The sequence below is a fragment of the Scedosporium apiospermum genome (assembly GCF_000732125.1).
Source record: "Scedosporium apiospermum strain IHEM 14462 chromosome Unknown SEQ_SAPIO_0091, whole genome shotgun sequence".
Taxonomy (NCBI): Eukaryota; Fungi; Ascomycota; class Sordariomycetes; order Microascales; family Microascaceae; genus Scedosporium; species Scedosporium apiospermum.
This window is the reverse complement of record NW_015971792.1, coordinates 160,983-180,872: the sequence shown is the minus strand read 5'-3', so window position 1 is coordinate 180,872 and position 19,890 is coordinate 160,983. Positions and strand designations below refer to the sequence as shown.

At 53.2% G+C, this 19,890-nt stretch overlaps 4 protein-coding genes and 2 pseudogenes across 4 annotated transcripts; 2 read left to right on the top strand and 4 right to left on the bottom strand.

Annotated features, from left to right (window-relative positions):
- Positions 1 to 984: 984 nt before the first annotated feature.
- On the top strand, positions 985 to 3,442 carry SAPIO_CDS4262 (uncharacterized protein; the record flags this gene model as incomplete). Its single annotated transcript, XM_016786854.1, has 3 exons — positions 985 to 1,149; positions 1,201 to 2,379; positions 2,450 to 3,442. The coding sequence occupies 3 exons, from the start codon at positions 985 to 987 to the stop codon at positions 3,440 to 3,442; spliced, it is 2,337 nt and encodes a 778-aa protein (XP_016643456.1).
- Positions 3,443 to 4,924: 1,482 nt separating this feature from the next.
- On the bottom strand, positions 4,925 to 6,285 carry SAPIO_CDS4261 (uncharacterized protein; the record flags this gene model as incomplete). Its single annotated transcript, XM_016786853.1, has 2 exons — positions 4,925 to 5,364; positions 5,886 to 6,285. 2 exons carry the CDS (start codon positions 6,283 to 6,285, stop codon positions 4,925 to 4,927), a joined length of 840 nt encoding a protein of 279 aa, XP_016643455.1.
- A 712-nt stretch (positions 6,286 to 6,997) lies between these two features.
- Positions 6,998 to 8,383, bottom strand: SAPIO_CDS4260 (annotated as a pseudogene; the record flags this gene model as incomplete).
- A 694-nt stretch (positions 8,384 to 9,077) lies between these two features.
- SAPIO_CDS4259 lies at positions 9,078 to 11,114 on the bottom strand (annotated as a pseudogene; the record flags this gene model as incomplete).
- A 3,088-nt stretch (positions 11,115 to 14,202) lies between these two features.
- SAPIO_CDS4258 (uncharacterized protein) lies at positions 14,203 to 15,922 on the bottom strand (the record flags this gene model as incomplete). The annotated part of the gene is made up of 3 exons (XM_016786852.1): positions 14,203 to 14,876; positions 15,090 to 15,563; positions 15,646 to 15,922. The coding sequence occupies 3 exons, from the start codon at positions 15,920 to 15,922 to the stop codon at positions 14,203 to 14,205; spliced, it is 1,425 nt and encodes a 474-aa protein (XP_016643454.1).
- Positions 15,923 to 16,815: 893 nt separating this feature from the next.
- On the top strand, positions 16,816 to 19,338 carry SAPIO_CDS4257 (uncharacterized protein; the record flags this gene model as incomplete). Its single annotated transcript, XM_016786851.1, has 7 exons — positions 16,816 to 16,843; positions 16,942 to 17,040; positions 17,577 to 17,662; positions 17,721 to 17,816; positions 17,877 to 18,040; positions 18,098 to 19,037; positions 19,234 to 19,338. The coding sequence occupies 7 exons, from the start codon at positions 16,816 to 16,818 to the stop codon at positions 19,336 to 19,338; spliced, it is 1,518 nt and encodes a 505-aa protein (XP_016643453.1).
- Between the last annotated feature and the right edge of the window lie 552 nt (positions 19,339 to 19,890).

Here is a 19,890-nt window from a genome sequence, read left to right as displayed (position 1 = left end):
CTCGAGAATGCCAGTGCAAAGGGGCGCGGGGGCGTCTCTGTCTGTCAGCAGGGATCTAAACACGTCTCTGCACTACTTCGCCTGTCGCCACGTCCCAGATCTTGACTGTACAGTTCAACGACCCTGGTACCACAAGCTTCGAGTGTGGCCGTAGAGTATTTGCACCATCTTTTCTCAAAGCCGATAACATGGTATCATTCCGGTGTGAAAACGCGGGAAGAGAAACCCTGAGCAGCAAGGGGCTAGCCACCGCACCCTCACCCACCGAAAGGGCGTGGCACTGCGACAAAACGGCTGCAGATACTCTGCTCTGCGGGCGCTGGAGCGGCGCTAATGCAAATCAAGACACCTCAGCCGGAACCCGCGATCAAGGTTCCACGACTTGTCACCAAAAGCTTGGCATTCGGCCGAGCTTTACAATAATCACCAAATAACAAAGACCTCAATGCCAGGTATATTGTGATCTTGGGATCCGTGTGACGAGGGATTTTTGGTTCTTGCCTCTGACACGCAATAGCTCGGATCCCAACTCCTGCGGATGTGGGCATTGTTGATAGTTACCAGGATTTAAACTAGGTTCGGCTCTAGGTACGGCTCTCAAGTCTCTCAATTTAGCTCGGATTCGTGGCGGCCCAAGCTTCGGCAGGTGTACAAGTAGGGTTGTTATCTTTTTGCCTCGATTGCCAAAGTTCAATATTACGAGATTGGATATGGATAGTCAAGATCACTCTCCAATGGATACTGCATCCCATCCACCTATCTTGCACCGACGTGAATGAGACCTACGTCGGATACCGGAGGCCTCCACATTCCCACCATTTCCCCTTTCCCGTACTTATCGATACCATCCCCCATCGAATGCGGTTCGGCTCCATATTGCTAACTTGCGTTGCTCACCCCCAACCTTGGGCAATGTGGGCCAATCACCTGCTCTTTATTACGTGCCTTTTCTACGATATTTTAAATTCCTGACCAAGTTCTCCAATGACTGGAAGGCGGGATGATGATGGGGATGATGCTCGGCCGGACAAGGACGGCCAAGAAGCTTCATTTGCAGCCGCTGTGGACTGCCAAACGGACTGGGACCTCGACCAGGAGGAGAAGGCAAGACAGATTGCCGAAGAGGATCTCAATCGCGGGAAGAAACAGGTGAACCTCCCTCCCATGAGTCTTCGTCTCCGGGTTACTGACACATAACAGTCGTTCTCCGGCAAGGTTCTCCTTTGGCTTGCGTGGCAGAGCACTGGCGTCATCTATGGTGACATCGGTACGAGCCCTCTCTACGTCTACAGCTCCACGTTCTCATCCCAGCCCTCGCGGGATGATCTCGTCGGTGCTCTGTCGATTATCATCTGGTCCCTCACCCTCATCGTCACCGTCAAGTACTGCTTCATCGTCCTGAACGCCGACGACGATGGGCAAGGCGGCACCTTCGCGCTCTACTCCCTGCTGAGCAGATACGCTAATATCGTGTATCGCGACCCCAATACCCCGGGTCTGATTCACCTCGACCGCCACCTTACTAACGACATGAAGCCCGTTGGTAAGTCGGTGCGGGGCTTCATAGAGAACAGCTCCGCGGCGAAATTCGCACTCAAGGCCATTGGAGTTCTTGGTGTGTCAATGGTGCTCGCAGATGGTGTGCTTACCCCTGCCCAGTCAGTTCTCGGCGCGATCCAGGGCATCAAGGTAGCGAATGCCGACTTAGGCACTTCCGAAGTCGTTGGAATATCCTGTGCTATTCTGATTGTCCTTTTCGCCGTGCAACCTTTCGGCACATCAAGACTCGGCACCTCCTTTGCGCCAGTCGTTGTTGTCTGGCTGCTGTTCAACCTGTGCAGTGGTATCTACAACTTGGCGATGCACGACTATACCGTTCTCAGAGCTTTTAGTCCACACTACGCCTTCGCCTACTTGATACGTAATGGATCCGAGGGCTGGAAGTCTCTTGGTGGCCTCCTCCTGGCCTTCACTGGCGTCGAGGCTCTTTTCGCGGACCTCGGCGCCTTCGGCAAACGAGCCATCCAGCTATCATGGCTGTGCCTGGCGTACCCGTGCTTGGTCTTCGCTTATATTGGGCAGGCGGCTTTTATTTCGACTGACGAGTCTGAAACCGCGTACACCAACCCTTTCTTCTACACCGTGCCTCCAGGAAGCTTCTATTTCGGCATGGTGATTTCGGTCCTGGCTGCTATCGTGGCAAGCCAGGCCATGATTACCAGTACGTTCCAGCTGCTCTCCCAGGTTATGCGCTTGAGTTATTTCCCGCATATCAAGACCGTCCATACCAGCCGCAAGTTCCACGAGCAGGTATACATGCCCTTGGCTAACTGGCTACTAATGATCGGCACGGTCATCGTCACTGCCGTTTACAATAACGTAAGTCGATTTTTCCCTATCTTCGAAGTTTCCTGACGAGCGCCTCTGCTAACGATCGTGAAACATTCAGACCACTAGTCTCGGCAATGCGTACGGTGTCTGCGTCATCATCGTCACCATGATCACCACATGCATAGTGTCCCTCGTCGCAATAATCATCTGGAAAACACCATCCTTTATCGTGCTCCCTCTCTTCCTTGTCTTCGCCGCTCTCGACGGGGCCTACATGTCGTCAGCGCTCCGGAAAGTCCCACATGGCGCTTGGTTCACTCTCCTTCTCGCTTTCATCCTCTCCAGCATCTTCATCCTCTGGCGCTGGGGCAAGGAGCAGCAGTGGACTGCCGAAGCAAAGGACCGCATCGCCCCATCGGAGCTTCTGCAGCTGTCCCCTACTCGGTCAACCTCCATCGGTGATGGACAAAGGGAGGGCGGTCCGCAATTGACGCTTATGTTAAAGCCCGCTTTTGGTGGTGGAAAAATATCCGCCGCCTCCGGCCTCGGCATCTTCTTCGATAAAGTGGGCAGCGGCGACAATGCAATCCCCAGGGTGTTCACACAATTCATCCGCAAGTTCAAGGCGCGCCCCGGCGTCATTGTCTTCTTCCACATGCGCCCCCTGCCCCAACCCACAGTTCCGCCGGAGCAGCGCTTCGTAATCACTCGAGTGCAGCAGATCCCGTCAGCGTACCGTTTGGTCCTACGCCACGGCTATATGGATGATGTGCTCACGCCTGACCTAGGGCGCATCATCACGAATGAAGTTTCTATTTTCATCACCCGCGGCATTGCAGTCGACAACAGCTCTGTCTCTCCGGGTCTGCGGCCTGCAGCGCATGAGGAGCTGAAAGCCTTGAATGATGCGCAAGATGCTCAGATAGTGTACGTCATGGGCAAGCAGGTAATGCGGGTACGCCAGGACAACGGGAATATCATCCGCCGCCTAGCAAGAGTCATCGGGCTCGAGACATTCCTATGGATCCGTGAGAACTCGAGGACTAAACTTGCGGACTTGGATATTGACTACAATAACTTGGTGGAGGTGGGGTTTGTGAAGGAAATATGACAGTTATCTGTAGATTCCTGGACCTTGGTGTTTGGCAAGGGCGAGAGCATGGGCTGAGTTACTAAGCCTGGACGATGGGCGCTAAATATGTCAGGATCTCCCCTTTTTGTATTCAATCCAAATATATGTGTTGGACTCCATTTCGCTAATCTACATGTGTCTCGCTCAACTTCTCTCTAGCCCTCCGCGTGGCAGGACGGCGGCATGGTTTGTAGCAGCTCTGTCCCCTAGCCCAGGCTCTGGCGTGCCTCCAGGCATTCCACGCTAGTCTAGTGGGGTGTCTGTGTTCTTATCTAGAAGCTACACCACAGATGGGACAGGCTTGGAGATATAGGCTGCGACTATTAAAACCACCGGGTTATGGTTCTCTTTGAGGATACAGGATAGTCGCCAACAGCACGCGCCCTATTCCATCGTTTCACCGAAGAATATCATCTGTCCGAATGTGCAAAGCCTATCCGTTCCACTTTCCGCGCACTGACTTGATGGAGACCTTCACCGGGATTGGCGAGACTCACAAATAAATACGACGTCAAGGAGGATGACTTGCCGATACCACGCGAAGGGGTAGGACTTCTGCACTATGCAGGATAAACGACGCGAACATATCGAGTTCCCCTTCCATACGCGGCTGCTCCGACCTTCAGTGAGGGTGGCCAATTTACAATCGTGTGGTCTAGGGGCTGGATGAAGTCCATACGAATAATCTTCCCCCTTCATGGCCGGCCGGTTGACATTGTAGGATCAAGGTCCAGAAGCTAGCCTTCTATCCTCGTCACCACCATCTTTCATGCCGGAATTTCTCGGCATACTCAAGCAGATCTCGCTATCGAGATTTTTCAGACAAGGATTTTTCTAGGTCCTCGAACAGACCCCGCCATCGAAATTTCTCAGGCTAGCATCTTTTGGGAGTTTCGGCTGGTCACTATCATGGTCCCGTGCCGGTCTTATAACGGCCTTGATGCGGTTAACCTAGATTTCAGTCGCCTAGTGCTGGGCGTTCAGCTTTTTTCTAGCTAGTGTCTAATAATGGTGGCCATGCGGGTGTGCGGTAGAATTGTGATATGGGCTCCGATTCCCGGGCTTCAGCTCTTGGACATGTTGGTTATCGCGGCGTGCTAGGTATGGCGAAGACAGGGTCGCGGGACTTCAGAAATCCAGACTTTTGGGGCTGGAGAAGAGCAAAGATCAAAGGTGGGGTTGAAGACCGAGGACGAGGAAGGGGAGTGCGCGATGCGAGAGACAGGAAACAGAATGGTCAATTCTAGACATTGGAGGGCCATCGACGAGCTGTCATTGGTGTATCGTACGAACGTTGGAGAAAGAGCCGAAATGGCCCGGCCCCTTCTACAAACTTGCTCTAGAGTACTTGCTTATCACACTACGGACATGTGCACCACCAAAAAAAAAAAAAAAGGAAAAGCATTACCAGTCCAGAGGTGACGGGGGGCGCGCCCCGATCACATCGTGACTCGAACCATTTTAACCAGCCGCGGCTTTCCGGCCTTGAACTTCAGCGAACGATGAGGGTGCGTCCTCTGCCGGAGGTGGATGCATCCAGGATTCAGACCTCTTACCGAACCCAGTCGGACCCGTCTGCCCGTTTTGGTACCCGTTGCTGGGCGAGACGTTGTCAGATTCCCGATCGTCAATGGGCGCCAATATGGTCACTACATTATCCCCCGACACTTCAATGCTCTCGTCCGCAAGGGAAAGCGCGAAAGACCAGCTCAAGACGTGAGTGTGTTTGATGTTATACGTCGTGGAGCTGGGGTATATGTGCATCCCACCCATGGTGATTTTCTGACGGATGTGGCCGCTAGATCTGAGCCTCTGGTTCATCAGCTCGCCGACGTTGACAGGGCATCGTTCAGTCACGCAAGGGATGGAAATGGGCGTTTCCAGCCCGAGGAGAACCGTGGCTAAATGGAGGTTCAGCTTTTGCTTTGCGGTCCACTCATGGGGCCAGAAGGTCCCCGCACACTTCACCTCCGTAATGGCCTTCAGTTTCATAGAGATTGATGTCATATGAAAAGTTGGAGAGGTGCCCTGGAGAATCTCACTCGTTACGCTCTAATCGGATGAGCCTGGATATAGAAAGGAATGGGAGTCGGATTCTCAAGTTGTAGTATGGAAGGGATATCCACGGAGAGACGAAACGCCAAGCGGGGAACTTTTGAGGATTTGAAAATGGTACGCGTTTTTTGAGAAAAGGATAAATGGGTCGTTTCCATTCCAGGGGCAAGGCGATACGATGCGAGTGACCGAGTCATTATTTCCCGTTGTAATTCGAAGTGGGCGATAGGTGGTCCCTGGGCAAAGGTGTGGATAGTTACGGGGAGCGTTGCATCTAGACTCTTGGTAGAGCCTTGGCTAGTGGTGCGGAGTGAAGCTTGAAGATAAAATTCGACAAAGGCGTCCATATTGGTCGAGAGTCCTTGACCGGAGAATGAGGGCGGCAACGACAACGGCGGGTTTGGCTCGTTTCCAGCGGCAAGGGGAAGATAGCTCTCATCAGGGGAAGCCACGCGCATGTTTCTGCGATTTCCTGTGAGAGGGATGGCGATGGCAAACGGCCACTTGAGGCCGGGAGTGCCTGCTTCGACGTGCAACGGCCCCTCATACAGTAAATGTGTATCTTCTAAGAAGGCGAAGCGCCCGCGGTAGACGCATTGGGCCTTTCCGCCTGTGGTGATTTTCGACTTTGACCTCCAGTGTAACGCAAGACGCAGGCTTGCGTTGGGACTGACGATGTGGATCTTCCGATACACATATCCGCTGATGACGTCGCCGGGTGCGTAAGATTTGTGATTTCCTTCGAGGCAGATGCCAAGGGGCAGCATTCACGGCTCTGGGGGTTGGAGGCATGATGAGATTGTAGCTGAAAGAGATCGGGGATGACAGAGTTGGGTTCACCTTGGAGAACTGATAATAACGTCAGTCTAAGCTTAGTCGGGGACATTAAGAGGGATTGGAATTTACCGCGCTTAAATACAATCTAGTACACCGTCATTTTAGTTTACAAGCGAAATCAAGTTTCCACGTGAGTGCCTTGTGCGGCATAGTCGATCCGCCTTACTCGAGGAGGCGGATAATGAGGGCGCTTTGAATTTGATCCTTCGGGCTGATTTGAAACGACCCTGCCAACACTGTGCCACGATTAGACGTCCAGGAATCACACTATGCATTTATCAACGGTAAACTGCATCTAAATATAAAGAAGAAGCGACGAAGGGAGCGTTCAAATAGATTCGAAGGGGGGTGTATATGGAACTTGTGGCATCAGTTGATTGGTTATCCACCTTGGCCAGCATGTGCAAGCCAGGCTTCGTGGGATTGTACCCAACTACAAGCAGGCGTGTCTTCATTGTTCACTCTGCCTCATGGATCAGCTATTTAAGAAGCCCATGTCATTTCACCCACATGGCATTTCCATGAGGTCTATTTCATCCTTACTTTGTTCCTAAGAACCGTTTGGCGTAATCTTCCTTCACCGTGACATTCGTATCCTGATGTACTTAGAGGTGATCTCCCACTTAGATATTGGCCGTCCATTCATCCTATATACTTTGCATACTTCCCAAACTCCTCATCCGCCCTCAACCTCTCCATATCCTCCAATCTCAAAGAAATCCCAGCCACAACTTCACCACCCGCCTTCCTCGGCATCAAATACATTAATCCCTCAAACGGAGTAAACCTCGGCCTCCTCACAGCCTCCGGCATCCCCAAGCCCAAATTAAAATCCCACTCAAAGAACTTCTGGTTAGCCCAGGAACTAAGCGCCACGTCCGTCGAAGGATCAATCTTCGCCGTGAGCCCCACCACCGTCTTGTCGGCAGACTTTTCGAGGACGGTAGCTAAGGCGCGGGTGCGATGTGCAAGGCCCGACGTCCCGTTGTCGAGAAGCGCAAGGCGCAGGTCGGAGGCTATCTTGCCCAAGGGAGAATCTGCGAGGTCTTGGATCGTGAAGGTGTCGTAGGTCATGTTTTGCGCCACGCCGGGGTACGTGAGCGGGATGCCGAGGTGGCGTCGGACGTCTACGGCGCGGCCGAGAGTGGATGGCGTGGAAGAGTCGAGGCGCGGGAGACGGGCGCGGGAGGTGGCCTGCCAGATAAAGGCCGTGACGGCGTCGTCTGTTGATACAAAGCCTGGAGGGCTAGTGACAGATTCGGATGCGAGGGATTTGAGGGAGGTGAGAGATTCAGGACTGAAGGTGAAGTACGCCCACGTAGACTCGGAAAGTGATGGAGTCGGTTGCTGAGCATCAGCGGGTTTCGTGCGCTGCATCTCGACCTCAGCACTAAGCTGGTCGGATTCGCCGAGGAGAGGGATGACGTGCCGCCTGTCGCGGTTTCCAAGTTCAATTTCCTCGGCGGTGAAGTCCTCGCCGTGGCACCCTTTTGAAAGGAGAGCTATCATTGCGCCCTGGCCGCCCATGTCCATGACATTGTGCTGCGCGACAAAGGTCAGGAGAAGCCCGCCCCGCACCAGCGTCGCCTGGACGAGAAACACGGGCGCTGGTCCCTCAGAATCCGGTCCTCCCGGAAACGTCAAAGTATTCCTCGGCGCGATTATGGATTCGTCGAGCATGCTCATCGGAAAATTAGCCTCCCTGAGCTGCTCCATCGTCATTGCCCCACGATCATCGCGGAGGTCCTTGATCTGGAAGCGAGGCATTTCTTGGAGAGGGGCGAATCTGAAGACACCAGAGCCATTACCTTCAGAAGCTTCCTCGCGCACAACTTGGCCTGATATCCATGGGAAGGCGGCGCTAAGACGCATGAGGCCTGTCGTGAGGGTGCTTGTGATTTCTGGGACTGGGGCATCACCGGGGAGGGGAAAACAGGAAGTGATTTGAGTGTAGAGTTGGCTGAGGTAGGGCTGCTGGCCGAGGATATCCAGGTAGCCGCCCGCGTTGCCGGATTTTAACTTGTCCATGTTGGGTTGGAAGAGGTGCTCGTCTGTTGCTTTGATGTCGTGCCTTTCGGGGCGTGTTTTTTGGGGTGGGGGGGGGCGGGGGGGGTGGAAGGACGGACGCGGGGATTTATAGAAAAGTTCTCGGGAGTTTGTGTTGCTGGATTGGGTTTAGGTTCAGGCACATTTGCTTCTAGCACAGCTTAACCGAATTTGTACCCGTGCACGAAAATAAGGAGACACGGTACATCCAACCCACCATGATCGGAGTGAGTCGAAATGAATCATAATCACAAAGAATCATCAGCGAGTGGCTTACATAGCTCGCCGTCTACAGCAGATTTTACACTACGAAGCTGTTTTATCAGTTTCGTGATCGGCCGTTTGAGGCTTAAGACATAATTTCTGAAATGTGATTTACTAGGATACAGCTAACAAGCAAATTCTCAAAAAGCCAGCATCGCGGCGAAACCCATGGCAATGAAAGCCGCCACGGATCCGCCCAACTTTCCGGCAGCGCTGTTTCCCGCGGCCGGGGTGACAGCCCCAGTTGCCGCCCCAGTTCCAGCACTATATACCTGGAACTGCCCCTTACATCCACTTAAGTATTCCCTCAATCGCGGCGCAACCCAGCCACTTCTAGAATACCATTACAGATTTTAAGGGGGCCCGAAAGAGGAGGGGGGCCGGAAGAGGTTCCAACTTAGTTCCTTGATCTTCAGACCAGATGAATAGTCTCCACCTCCCTTCCCCAAAGCTTCTGCCCATCGTAAAACTCTCCCTCCATGCCTAACACCAATTCCCCATCCATGGCCCCGGGTATCCACGCCGCCGACACAACCTCATATTCACCTCTACCTTCCTCATCATCACCCTTCCTCCGCAGCACCATGGGCGTCGCGCACCCGAACAGCAGCCATACCTCATCACCTTCCTCGACGGCACACAAATTCAGCGTCCCGAAGCATCGCTGCGGGTCCTCTAGCCCCACAAGAACACACCCGGCCAGGGTATTGACAATGCACCGCAACATGACATTGAAAGCCTCGTGATCGGGCTTGCAAAAGCCCTCGTTACGCACAAGATCGGCGATGTCAACGTGTCTGATCGGCGTTTGGTCCTGAGCCTCCAGGGCCTGGGAGGCCGCTAAAAATTCGGTCATGCGGGCGGCCGACTCCACCTCGGACCCGAGCAGGTTCACAATGAGGTAGTCGCTCAAGACAGCGCCTGCGCGCAGGAGGAGGGTCATGTAGAGAAAGCGCTCGTTTGCAGAGGGCATGTGGTCCTGCCTGGTCGTCTCGATTATGGGGAGGCTCACGAGGGCATCGGTTAGGAGCGTGACGGTGCGGCGGATGGCGCGGCCTAGGGTCTCGCCCTCTAGGCCGACGAGGAAGGGGAGGATCATATCAACGAAGATCCGAAGGGGCTGGAAGTAAAAGCATGACTGCGCGGGGACGTGGCGGACGCGGTCAATGCGGAAGCCGCGTACGGGTAGCCTATTGCCTGTGCGGGTCCCTATGTCGGGCCGGGCGATTACATCGCCACTTGCTGAGAAGGGAATCCAGAAGACGCTCCTGTCGACCCGGTGCCACTGGGGAACCCATGAAGGGATATCGGGCACGTCGTTCTTGCCCTGTTCCAAAACCTTATCGTTTTCAAGGTCAAGGGGCATCCATGCATAAGGTAAGAAGTGCAAGTTTTGATACTTGCGCATGATGCACCTGGCGGTGTCTGTATATACTTCACCGACCGACTTCCCGTAGTCGACATCTATGTCACCGGGTGCGCAGTCCGACACGATGTTGAGCGTCGAATAGATGCGGTCTCGCGGGTCGGTGGCATGGAGTCGCGCCGCTATGCGAAGACCGCCGAGTAGGTAGTTGGGCGTGATGATTGCCGCCTCGGAAAATCGCTTTTTTAGCTTAACGTTGGCCGGGGCGAGTATCTCGGGGGGTGTTTGCAGCCTTGCGCTGTGAACCATGCGTCCCGTTGACTTCATCACACGCCACCATCGGATGTGCCGGGAGGGTACATGGCCCACCTTCACCACTTTATGAAGCTTGGACCAGGAAGTCTGGCCCTCGACAGTCTGGTTATGCTTCCCGATCTGTTGGGCAAGGCGTTCCTGGAATCGCATCATGGACTCGCCCTCGAGTCTTGTCGCACGGCAGTAGATGGCGAACTTGCCGGAGCACACGAGTTCTTGCTGGATCCAGAGTCTGTCCCAATACTGATTCTTGAAGAGCCGCTCCATGGGTTCCCATACTTCGGGCTCCTCGCCCAGGTCTCTAAAGGAGTCCTCCGTTGTTGGGGACAAACCGTGAAGCCGTTCGACAACAGGGTTATCAGCGGCAAGATCGAAGTCTAGCCATGCGCGTACTTCTTGCGCGCCTGAATATATGTCCTTCATGAGATTGACCTGGCTGCCTCGCTCGGGTATGTTACTCTGGTCGATGCAGATGGCGTCGGCCCATAGAGTCAGTGGAGCATCCGGCAGTCGGAAATCACGCAGTGCCCGAGAGAGGTTCTCCGTCACGCGGAAGAAGTCATTATGGTCAACGCAAATTGTTGCGGAAATGTCCGTCCCCCACATGTACGATAGCGCGTAGTACTCGGGCTTGTCGTCGAGAGAGTGCGTCACGAGAGTACAGCGGATGGGGTCATCCCTTGCGCCAGGAAAGAGTTTTAAGAGGCGGATCTCCCGGCGGTCGCCATCTAGGCTCGAATAATGATGGGTATTTTTTGTGAGATCCATTGTGGTGGATCGCGCGTCGGTGATGTGTTGGGGTGAGCACCATATTGTCAATATTTCGAACTCGGGTGGTGGGAATCCGTGATAACTTTATAGTGCTGGGCTCACGCCAAGATAATTTCTTCTGGAATAGGGCGGAATAGAATTCCCTTTCCAGTTAGGACGGACTCGATGTTGGTCACACCCCGGAAGGGAGGCTTGGATCACTTCAGCCCCAATCCCTGCACTCAGCTCGCCGGCTTTCGAAATCGTAAAAACCTACGCGTAAACCAAGATAACACGTCCCATTCAGCCCTCATGAGAAAATTTCTCAGTCTCCAGAGACGTGTGTATATACGTTTGACAGATACCTGGAGGCGGGCGCCAGTGCTTCTGCCAGTTTCGACAATAGTAGGACGCACACTATGTCTGAGTTCAGTCGAACATCACCCGACACACCACCTTTTGTGAGACCATGGCGCTCCCCCAGACCTGCTCCCGCCTTTGCGTTCAGAGTCACGGACGGAAAACGGATCAATCGGGGAAACAGTAAAAAAAAGGGATATGCGTTATCGCCAACGCGCGTACCGGGCCTTATCAGCTAAAAACAGCCATCTTGACGCTGACCTTGATCGAAGAGGCCTGCGCTTTGATATCTCGAGTACCAACCTTAGCTTTCTGCACAAGCTTTCAATTTTTTCAACCTAGGATCTATGTATACGGTCAGACCTATTAGTAGTAACGTGTCCCATTTCTATCTTTCCCCTCGCCACCCCCAAACCACCTGGAGCCCGGAAACCCGGGCGACTCGCAATCCGTTAATAGTAACGACATCCAATGCGCCCCCATGAAACGCGTAGTGATAAGTTGCGTAAGTCGCAAGTACTGGTAACGATGCACACTTGCACCCCGGGCACCTAGAGCCCGGACACAGGACGACAGGTGGCGGACGACGAGCTTCCACCTCCACGTGGTGTCCGCTGGGGATCTCAGAGAAATAATTCGGCGGTCTCTGAGTGCCAAGAGGAGCTCAACAACGCGATTATTCCCCTTCCAACGACGCGCCGAAAGCCGACCTCCGAACCTCACGAAACACCAAACATACTGCCACAGTATGGTAGAGGGAGTTGCGCCCCTTTCGAGTTCGCCCCACGATAGAAAATGGACCTAGATTCCCCATTGTTCCTGCCCGACAACGGTTACGACATCGGAGACCAAGAGACTGAGTACGAAGCCGGGTATCGCACAACAACATCGAAAGCACCAACAGCAGCACAGAACACATCAAAAACACAATTATCCTCCCCGAGCGACGTGCCGACACGCCGAAATTTTGATCTCTGGACCTCACGAAACACTAAACATCACAGCCACCGTACAGCAAAGGGGGTTGCTTCCCTTTCGAGTACGCCCCATGATGGAAAATGGACTTGGGTGCCCCATTTGCCCTGCCCGACAATAGTTCACGGTACAGAAACCCAAGGAATACGCGATGGAGATGCGAAGCAGAAGGGACGGACGACCAAACAAAACCATGACCGCCAACAGCATGGAACTTCATCTTCTGTCAACAACGCGCCGACGCGTCGAAATCAATCTCCGAACCTCACGAAACATCCACTTCACAACCACCGTACCGGAAAGGGAGGTAGGCCGCTACCAGGTACGCCCATGATGGAAAATGGGCTTGGGTAACCCATTTCCTGCCCGACAACGGTTTACGGTTCCGAGGTTGGCGGCGACGCCCCTAATATCAATAGATATCTTCCTAGTAGAAATTCAACATCCCCATTCCCGATTAATAAGAAGTATAGCTAACCTAACAATAGCACCGACTATAGATGCCATCATCCTGGGAGTTAGGATACCAGTAGTGTTATTATGATTTTTATTATAATTATTTTTATTAGCATTATTGCCATTGTTAGTATTAGAGGCCGAGGTAGGCTAGGGGCTGGTAATAGTGGTGAGTTGGTCAATGTTGGTCAGGTGGAACTCTGTGATGGTGACGCCCTCGATGATGGTAGTAGCACTTGGAGTGAAGGTCCTTAACTTATAGGCAACTAGAACTAGAAGACGGCTAGCTCCAGCACCAACGCAGGTGATTCGCATTCGGCGCGGTTCCGAATGATACTACGGGGGAATCCCGTATGCCTCACGAGGAATGACCTCGACAGGGGAAAGGGCCGCCGAGGCCAGGTCTTTGAGAGCTGCAGGTGCCATTCTTTCTTCCGGATCAGAGGTAGCCCCTAAATTGAAAAGCAGTATAAGAAAGGTGCTGTTGGGAAGCAAATTAGTTCGCGCACAGTCTGCCAGCCGCCTATTCTTATTCAATAGCTATCTGATGTCGGAAGGGAGGCCGAGGCGGCGGAAGAGCTCCCGCTATGCCACCAGCAAGAAACAAGACTAAATACCTAATCTATAGGCTGATGCGAAGCCCAAAGTGCAATATGTGAACTCCGTGCCAGAGAGCTCGGAGAAGAGGGTTGACATGAAACGCAAGCTAAACTGAGGAACCAAAATCTCCAACAAGAGCAACACAGATGCTGAACTTTGAGAGTGACAGGGAGAACGGGACAAGAGTATTGGAAGCGTCATATACTTCTAAACAGCGAAGACATGGGGCGCGGAAGTCCTGTATCTAAGATCCCCGGGCTGGCGTTTCCCAAATTGAGTTCTTATACTGAGGCTATTTCCATCGGCTGCCCATCCCCCCTCTGGTTCGTTGTCGGAGCTATCGTTTTCAATAAAATGCTGCGCGTGGGCAGTTGACCCTTTGCGAGACTTTACCAATTACACATGTGAACTCGGGGCCCTTAAGAGGTTGGAGATTGTCTTCAATTATTAGAAGAGCGCCTCACCGCTTTTCGCAAGAGCGACTACGTGACTTCATTCCTATTCTGCTGCGTCTTACTGCCCCTGACGACCAAGCCGCGGCCAGGTCGTGATATAACCTATAGCTAGGCCGTGATAATTATTAATTAGTATATAAAAAGTATATAATACTATTTTATATTATATTATCTTGCTAGATTACTTTTGATATCTAAGCTGTACATTAGCTGTAGAGTTATGATATTGCCCTCTTTCCCTTAGCTCTCTATACTGGCACTCATTGTTTCCGATACTTCCTCTGGAGGAAAGTCAGACAAATAACGACGCCGAGGCCAGCAAGTCCGATTCCTAGATAGAGCGCACTGCGGAACCCCGTGAGCATATCCTCTTCCGTCTTACCTCCGTTGTTGACATGGACTTCAACCGTGCCTGCAAATCCAACACCAAGTGAGATGCCGTAATTGACCACAGTGTTGACTAGACTCGCCATGATACCTTGATGCTCCTTCTTGACGGCATCAGAGAGAATCAGCGTGGCTGCTGGGAAGCTCATGTCCATGCCAAAGGGCATGATAATGACCGACACAAAGGTCTGTGCCCAGTAAATCTGGTCCACGGGCGTGGTAGCTGTGAGGGTGACACCGATAGCAAAGGCCAGCAGGGCTAGGGTCATGACAACCGGGGGCGGCGTCCTTAGAGGCCCGAGTAAAGTGCCTGTTGCCACTGCTGCTATCATACCGGCCACTGCTCCAGGGCAAAACCAGGCTGATGAGAGAAGTGGAGATAGATGGCGGATCCGCTGAAGGATCTGGACGAAGTAGAGCGTCCACACACCGAACGTCGCCCAACCACAGGCGATCGCGCCGAGGACAAAAGCGACATCGGCGTTGATGGCATCGAAGGGTAGGAGAGGTCGCTTAGCCCACCTCGACTCTATGACGAAGAAGGCGACTAGAAGTAAGAATCCAATAACGAGTGTTGCAATAACTTCCGGTGAATTCCACCCGACGAGAGGCGCCTGGTTCCATGCGAAATTGAAGGTTACGAGACCTGTGCAGCCAATGACGGCACCGAGGAGGTCAAGTTCCGTTACAAGCGCTCGGAGAGACCATGTAAAGGAAACCTTGTGTGGTGGGGAAGGGATCACAAATTAGCCCACGACACAGATGACAAACAGTGTTATGGACAAAACCCAGAGGACCCACGGCCACCAGGCCAACTCGAGGGCCGATCCCGCCGCCGCTCCGACGATAGCCCCGACCGGAGCACTAGCGCCAAAGAATGAGAAGACCATAGCCTTCCGGTGCCCTGGGGGATACGAAGCACCGAAAATGGCGAGGGCATTGGGCAGGGCGATAGCTGGCCCGATACCTTGCAAGACCCGCGAGAAGACGAAGAAGAGATAGCCGGAGTAGACACTGAAGCCGGCCAACATGGACCAGAGGGAGAACCAGCCCATGCCAATTAGAAGCATGAGTTTGTAGCCGAATGTATCCCCTAGGCGCCCGGAGAAGAGGATAAAAGTGCCAACAGTCAGACTGTACCCAGCAACGAGCCAACTAAGCTTGGCGGGGTTTGTGACGCCAAAACTACCACCAATCTGATGTATCAGGAATAGAGTCTGAAAAAATGCTGCTTCTGATTAGGGGGGAATCGTGATCAGCTATGTCAATCCGAATGCGAGACGCCCAAGAGGCGAAATGCAGGCGCAACAACTCACGGGTACAGAACTGGACTAAGCAGGTCACAGAAGCAAAGAGGATTTCGCGCGGGAGCGTGAGGGTTGTGGCAAGCCAGACAGGCTCGGCATTGGAGTGGCCATGGGCCAAATCATGTTGTTCTTGTTGCTCGTTTTGCTCTTCACCGTTGATACTGCTGCTCCTACCACCGCCGTACAAGGACGCTAGCGTGGTGGTACCCGTTTCGTCTCCGGTTGGCGTACTTTGATGGGTGGGTAGCTCGGCAGGCTTTTCGCCGTTGTTTGTAATAGCAGCCATGATATCGGGGTGAGTTCCTCGCTGCTCGAGGCTCTGGATATAGAAGAGATGTACCCAAGAGAACAATCGCGCGTCTTCGTCCACGGCGAGACTTGCTCAGCGCAGGTAATTAAATATAGTAGAGAGATGGTGGGGGGGGAGATCGTTTATGACATTGGGGACTTTACACAGACTTGCCGGCAAGATCGCGAAATTGGAAGTCGGCCAAGGCGGGAGAGAGGCCCGTGGGTCAAAACTGATATCCAATGTTCGCTTAGAAATGGCCCACCTAGGCAAATCCGGTCTTTCTTATCCGCAGATAGATTGGATCTGATATCCATCGCGGTCAGTTGCAAGTTAAGCCAGATGGCGTTCACTGTAGTCGGCCATTTGATGCGTCTCTAAGATTGACAGCAGCAGTGCATAATGGATCTACTAGCTTAGCATGAAGTAGCGTACCCTATGACAAAAGGCTTTGGACACAAAGACAGGTTCCACTCGCTAATTGAAGTTAGTATCGGGCAGCCCACGTCGCCGTTTGTGGGCAAAAAGGGATAGCCGACTCGGATGGTTGGATTAGAAAGATCCGAGTGGGATTATTTATCAATGGTCGTTCTTCATCCCACTCGGCAGACACTAGCTGTCGCTTTCGGCGCTCGTGTCTTTGCCATCATCGTGGCGCTGATTCCGATTACGACGTTTCTTCACTGGAACTCATTCGGTCATTGCTCTCTTCTGTCGCTTTCTTTGAAAATGCCAAGTAGTCTATTTCCGGACCGCCGACTCCGCAACCCACGAAATGCACACTCTAACAACTCCGGAACGTCAGACCTGCTTTTGCGGCAAGACTTTCATCCGGAAAGAACACCTCCGCCGTCATCAGGCTACTCACGGCGAACGAGCTTACGTCTGCAATGTGTGCCAGCGATCCTTCACCCGCAAGTAAGGCCCCGGCCCCTATTACTTGTCTTGTCCTCCCGAGTGGGTCCAGCCATTTGATTATACTTAAAACAGCGTGCTGACTTGTGGCTTGCTCTCAGCGATGTCCTCCGCCGGCATGTGGGTCTCCACCAGTCTACAGCCATCCCAGATCCTCGCAGGAGCCGCGCTTGTGACGCATGTCATGCTAGGAAGACTAAGTGCGACGGTGGGGACACATGCACCCACTGCTCTAAGAGAGACATACCCTGCACTTACATCAGGGGAGGAGGGATGACCGAGACAGGATCCGCTGAGGCCCAGGCCAGCCATGAACAGCGTAACGGAGTTTCTGACAGCTTCCCGGATGCTCATACGCATGATCAGCCGTCACCGTCATTCGACCATCCCAATAGACCGTACATGGGAACATTCTTAGCGCCATCAGTTCCTTTATTCCCTTCCGGTAGGCTTGAGACCACCCTAGAAATAAGGCCGATCCCGAGTCCTCGAAGTCCGGAAAAGCTTCGTCCTATCTGTCTTGGTATGCGTGCGCTCGCCGCGACAGTCTCAACGCTGGACACGTTGGGTTCCTTGACCACTGCGGACCAGGAATCGCTCGATAAAAAAAACTGGGTTATAACTTGCCTCCAGTCTTACTCTAGAGCCTTCCACGAGCGATGGCCAATCGTACATCTGCCAGTCTTCGACCCAAGCACAGAACCTTTAGTCGTGGTTGCATCGGTTTTGATGATAGGCGCCTGGTACGAGAATGATGAGGAGCTGAGGAATCTGGTTACTGAGCTACATTTGATGTTGGTGGATCATTTACTGCGAGAACTGGTACGTTTACAGTACCGACGGTTCACTCTGCCGGATAGACGTAACTGACTTCCTACAGGCTACTTCAACTTCCGTGGCATTGAACGGCCAGCCGTGGCCGCTGGAGACTTTTCGCTCAGCGCTCCTTAACATCGTCTTAGCGTTCGAGACGGGAGTAAGTTCGGCAATCACTAGTGCCAGGTAGTGAGGTCTTTATGCTGACCGACATGCCTAGAGACTAGAGCTTATCTCCAAGGCCCGCCTTCTCCACGGCATCCTTGTCACCCTTTTCCGAGACAATGGCCTCTTCAGTGCGGAAGCAATTGAATGCCAACAAGACACGCACTACCCGGGGACCTTTACACCATGGGTGCATTTCGGTTTCCAGCGCTGGGTAAGGTTCGTCTCAAACCTCGTACCTCGCGCCCGAGTAACAATAACTAACCTCTTCCATAGGATCGTGACCGCTGCCTTCAAAGTCGACGTCCACCTCGCCCTCCTCACCGGCCACCCACCGCTCATCCAGCGCGAGGAGCTCGACTTACCCCTCGTCTCAACCTACGCCTTGTGGAATGCCTACGGCCTCGATCTGTTTCCCACGCGCTTTCGCACCCAGCCGGACGAGCGCGCCGGCTACCATATGTGCGACCTGCTGACTTTTGGCCGCAACTCACAGGTGCAGCCCCGTGGCGACAGTATCGTCCTCCTTAAGGATGTCGAGGTTGGTCTCCTCGGCGTCGTGCATAACACTTGGCAGCACGCGCGGTGGAGCCGCAAGTGGGTCGATGCCTCCGCATCGGCCTGCGACGCCGAGCACCAGAAGCCGCTACACCAGCTGCTTGGATTTTGGAAGGAGCGTCTAAACAACGTGCGGGGTGCAGAGGGTGCCCTGCTGGAGGAGTACGTCCGAGCGTACGCGGGCGAGGAAGAGGAGGATAAGGCGGAGGACCGGCACGCTATACTGGATCGGTTGAGGGCGTACGTCCTCCATGCCGTGCTACTCTATCACTTTGTCACGGTACACTCTTACGCGGACGTCGAGACGCTGCGCCAGGTCCTGATGGCTGACGCGGCGGCAGAGGAGTGTCCCCGTGGCCGGGATAGGGAAGCGCAAATGCGGCAATGGGCCAACTCGCCGGACGGGCGAAGGGCGGTGTTGCACGCGCTATACATCCTCAAGGCGTACCGGGACGACGCACAGCTCGCAGCCCTGCGGAACTTGGAAGTCGACCCGATCGCGCACCTTGCTCTTACAGCAGCTGCCCTAGTGACGTGGATGTGGATGATGGCTGGCGCACAGGCCTGTACCTACGCTCAGAACATTGCGGGCCTGGACTTGGGGCAATACGCGCCGGAAAGTCCTCAGATCGCGGACTGGGTGCAGAGTAGTGGTGTGGTAAGCCTGGACGGGACGCCGCTTTGTAGGAGCAATGCGGCAGATTGGATGAGGGTCTTTGCAGGTGCGCTAACTGGTGCTGGGAGGCGATGGGATGCTATAGTTGGGGTTTGGGAGAGCTTAGAGACGAAGTCGCGGTTTAGCTAGGCTTAACTGTATTCAGTAACAGGGCAAATGGGATCTTGTATCATATTAGGCTTGGGCTACTACTATTAAGACGGACTGGTGTGGCCTAGCCGAACCATCGAATAAAAGGTCGGTCAATGGCCAGAAGTCGAACCAGTCGAGAACTACCACCTAAAGCTCCCAATGGCTCGACGGACTTCGGATTCAGTTGATCAATGGAAAAGAAACAAGGGCAGCATGAAGTGGCATTTCCAATAGAGTGGAAGTGATAAGATGGAGTGCTCACTTATAAAGACCTAATCAAGACCGCTGTAGGCAAATCGCTACAAGAAACAAGTTAATATACTGATAAGTTGAAAGAATGCCTGGAAACTGACTATGAAATGCCGTACTTGAAGGACTGATTAAGATACTGCCTTGCATTAATGATAATCATCGATGATGAAGAACTTGAAGTAAAAGAAGAAAATGGACTATTACACCCGATTCCCTCTTCATATATTACGCGACCATGACAATCATCATACAATTGACATCACTTCCTGAGCACCTGGGTTCTTATGAAGACTGTGTTCATAATGCGCGGGCTGCATTTGACTCAATTATCAGCATTTTGGAATAAACCTTGGACCCCGAGCCATCCAAGAAGAAATGTTTAGGAACTCTAATATGGTAAGTCACTGCCCGCATCAGATTCGCCGTGTCATCCATCGTGACTAACTTTCCA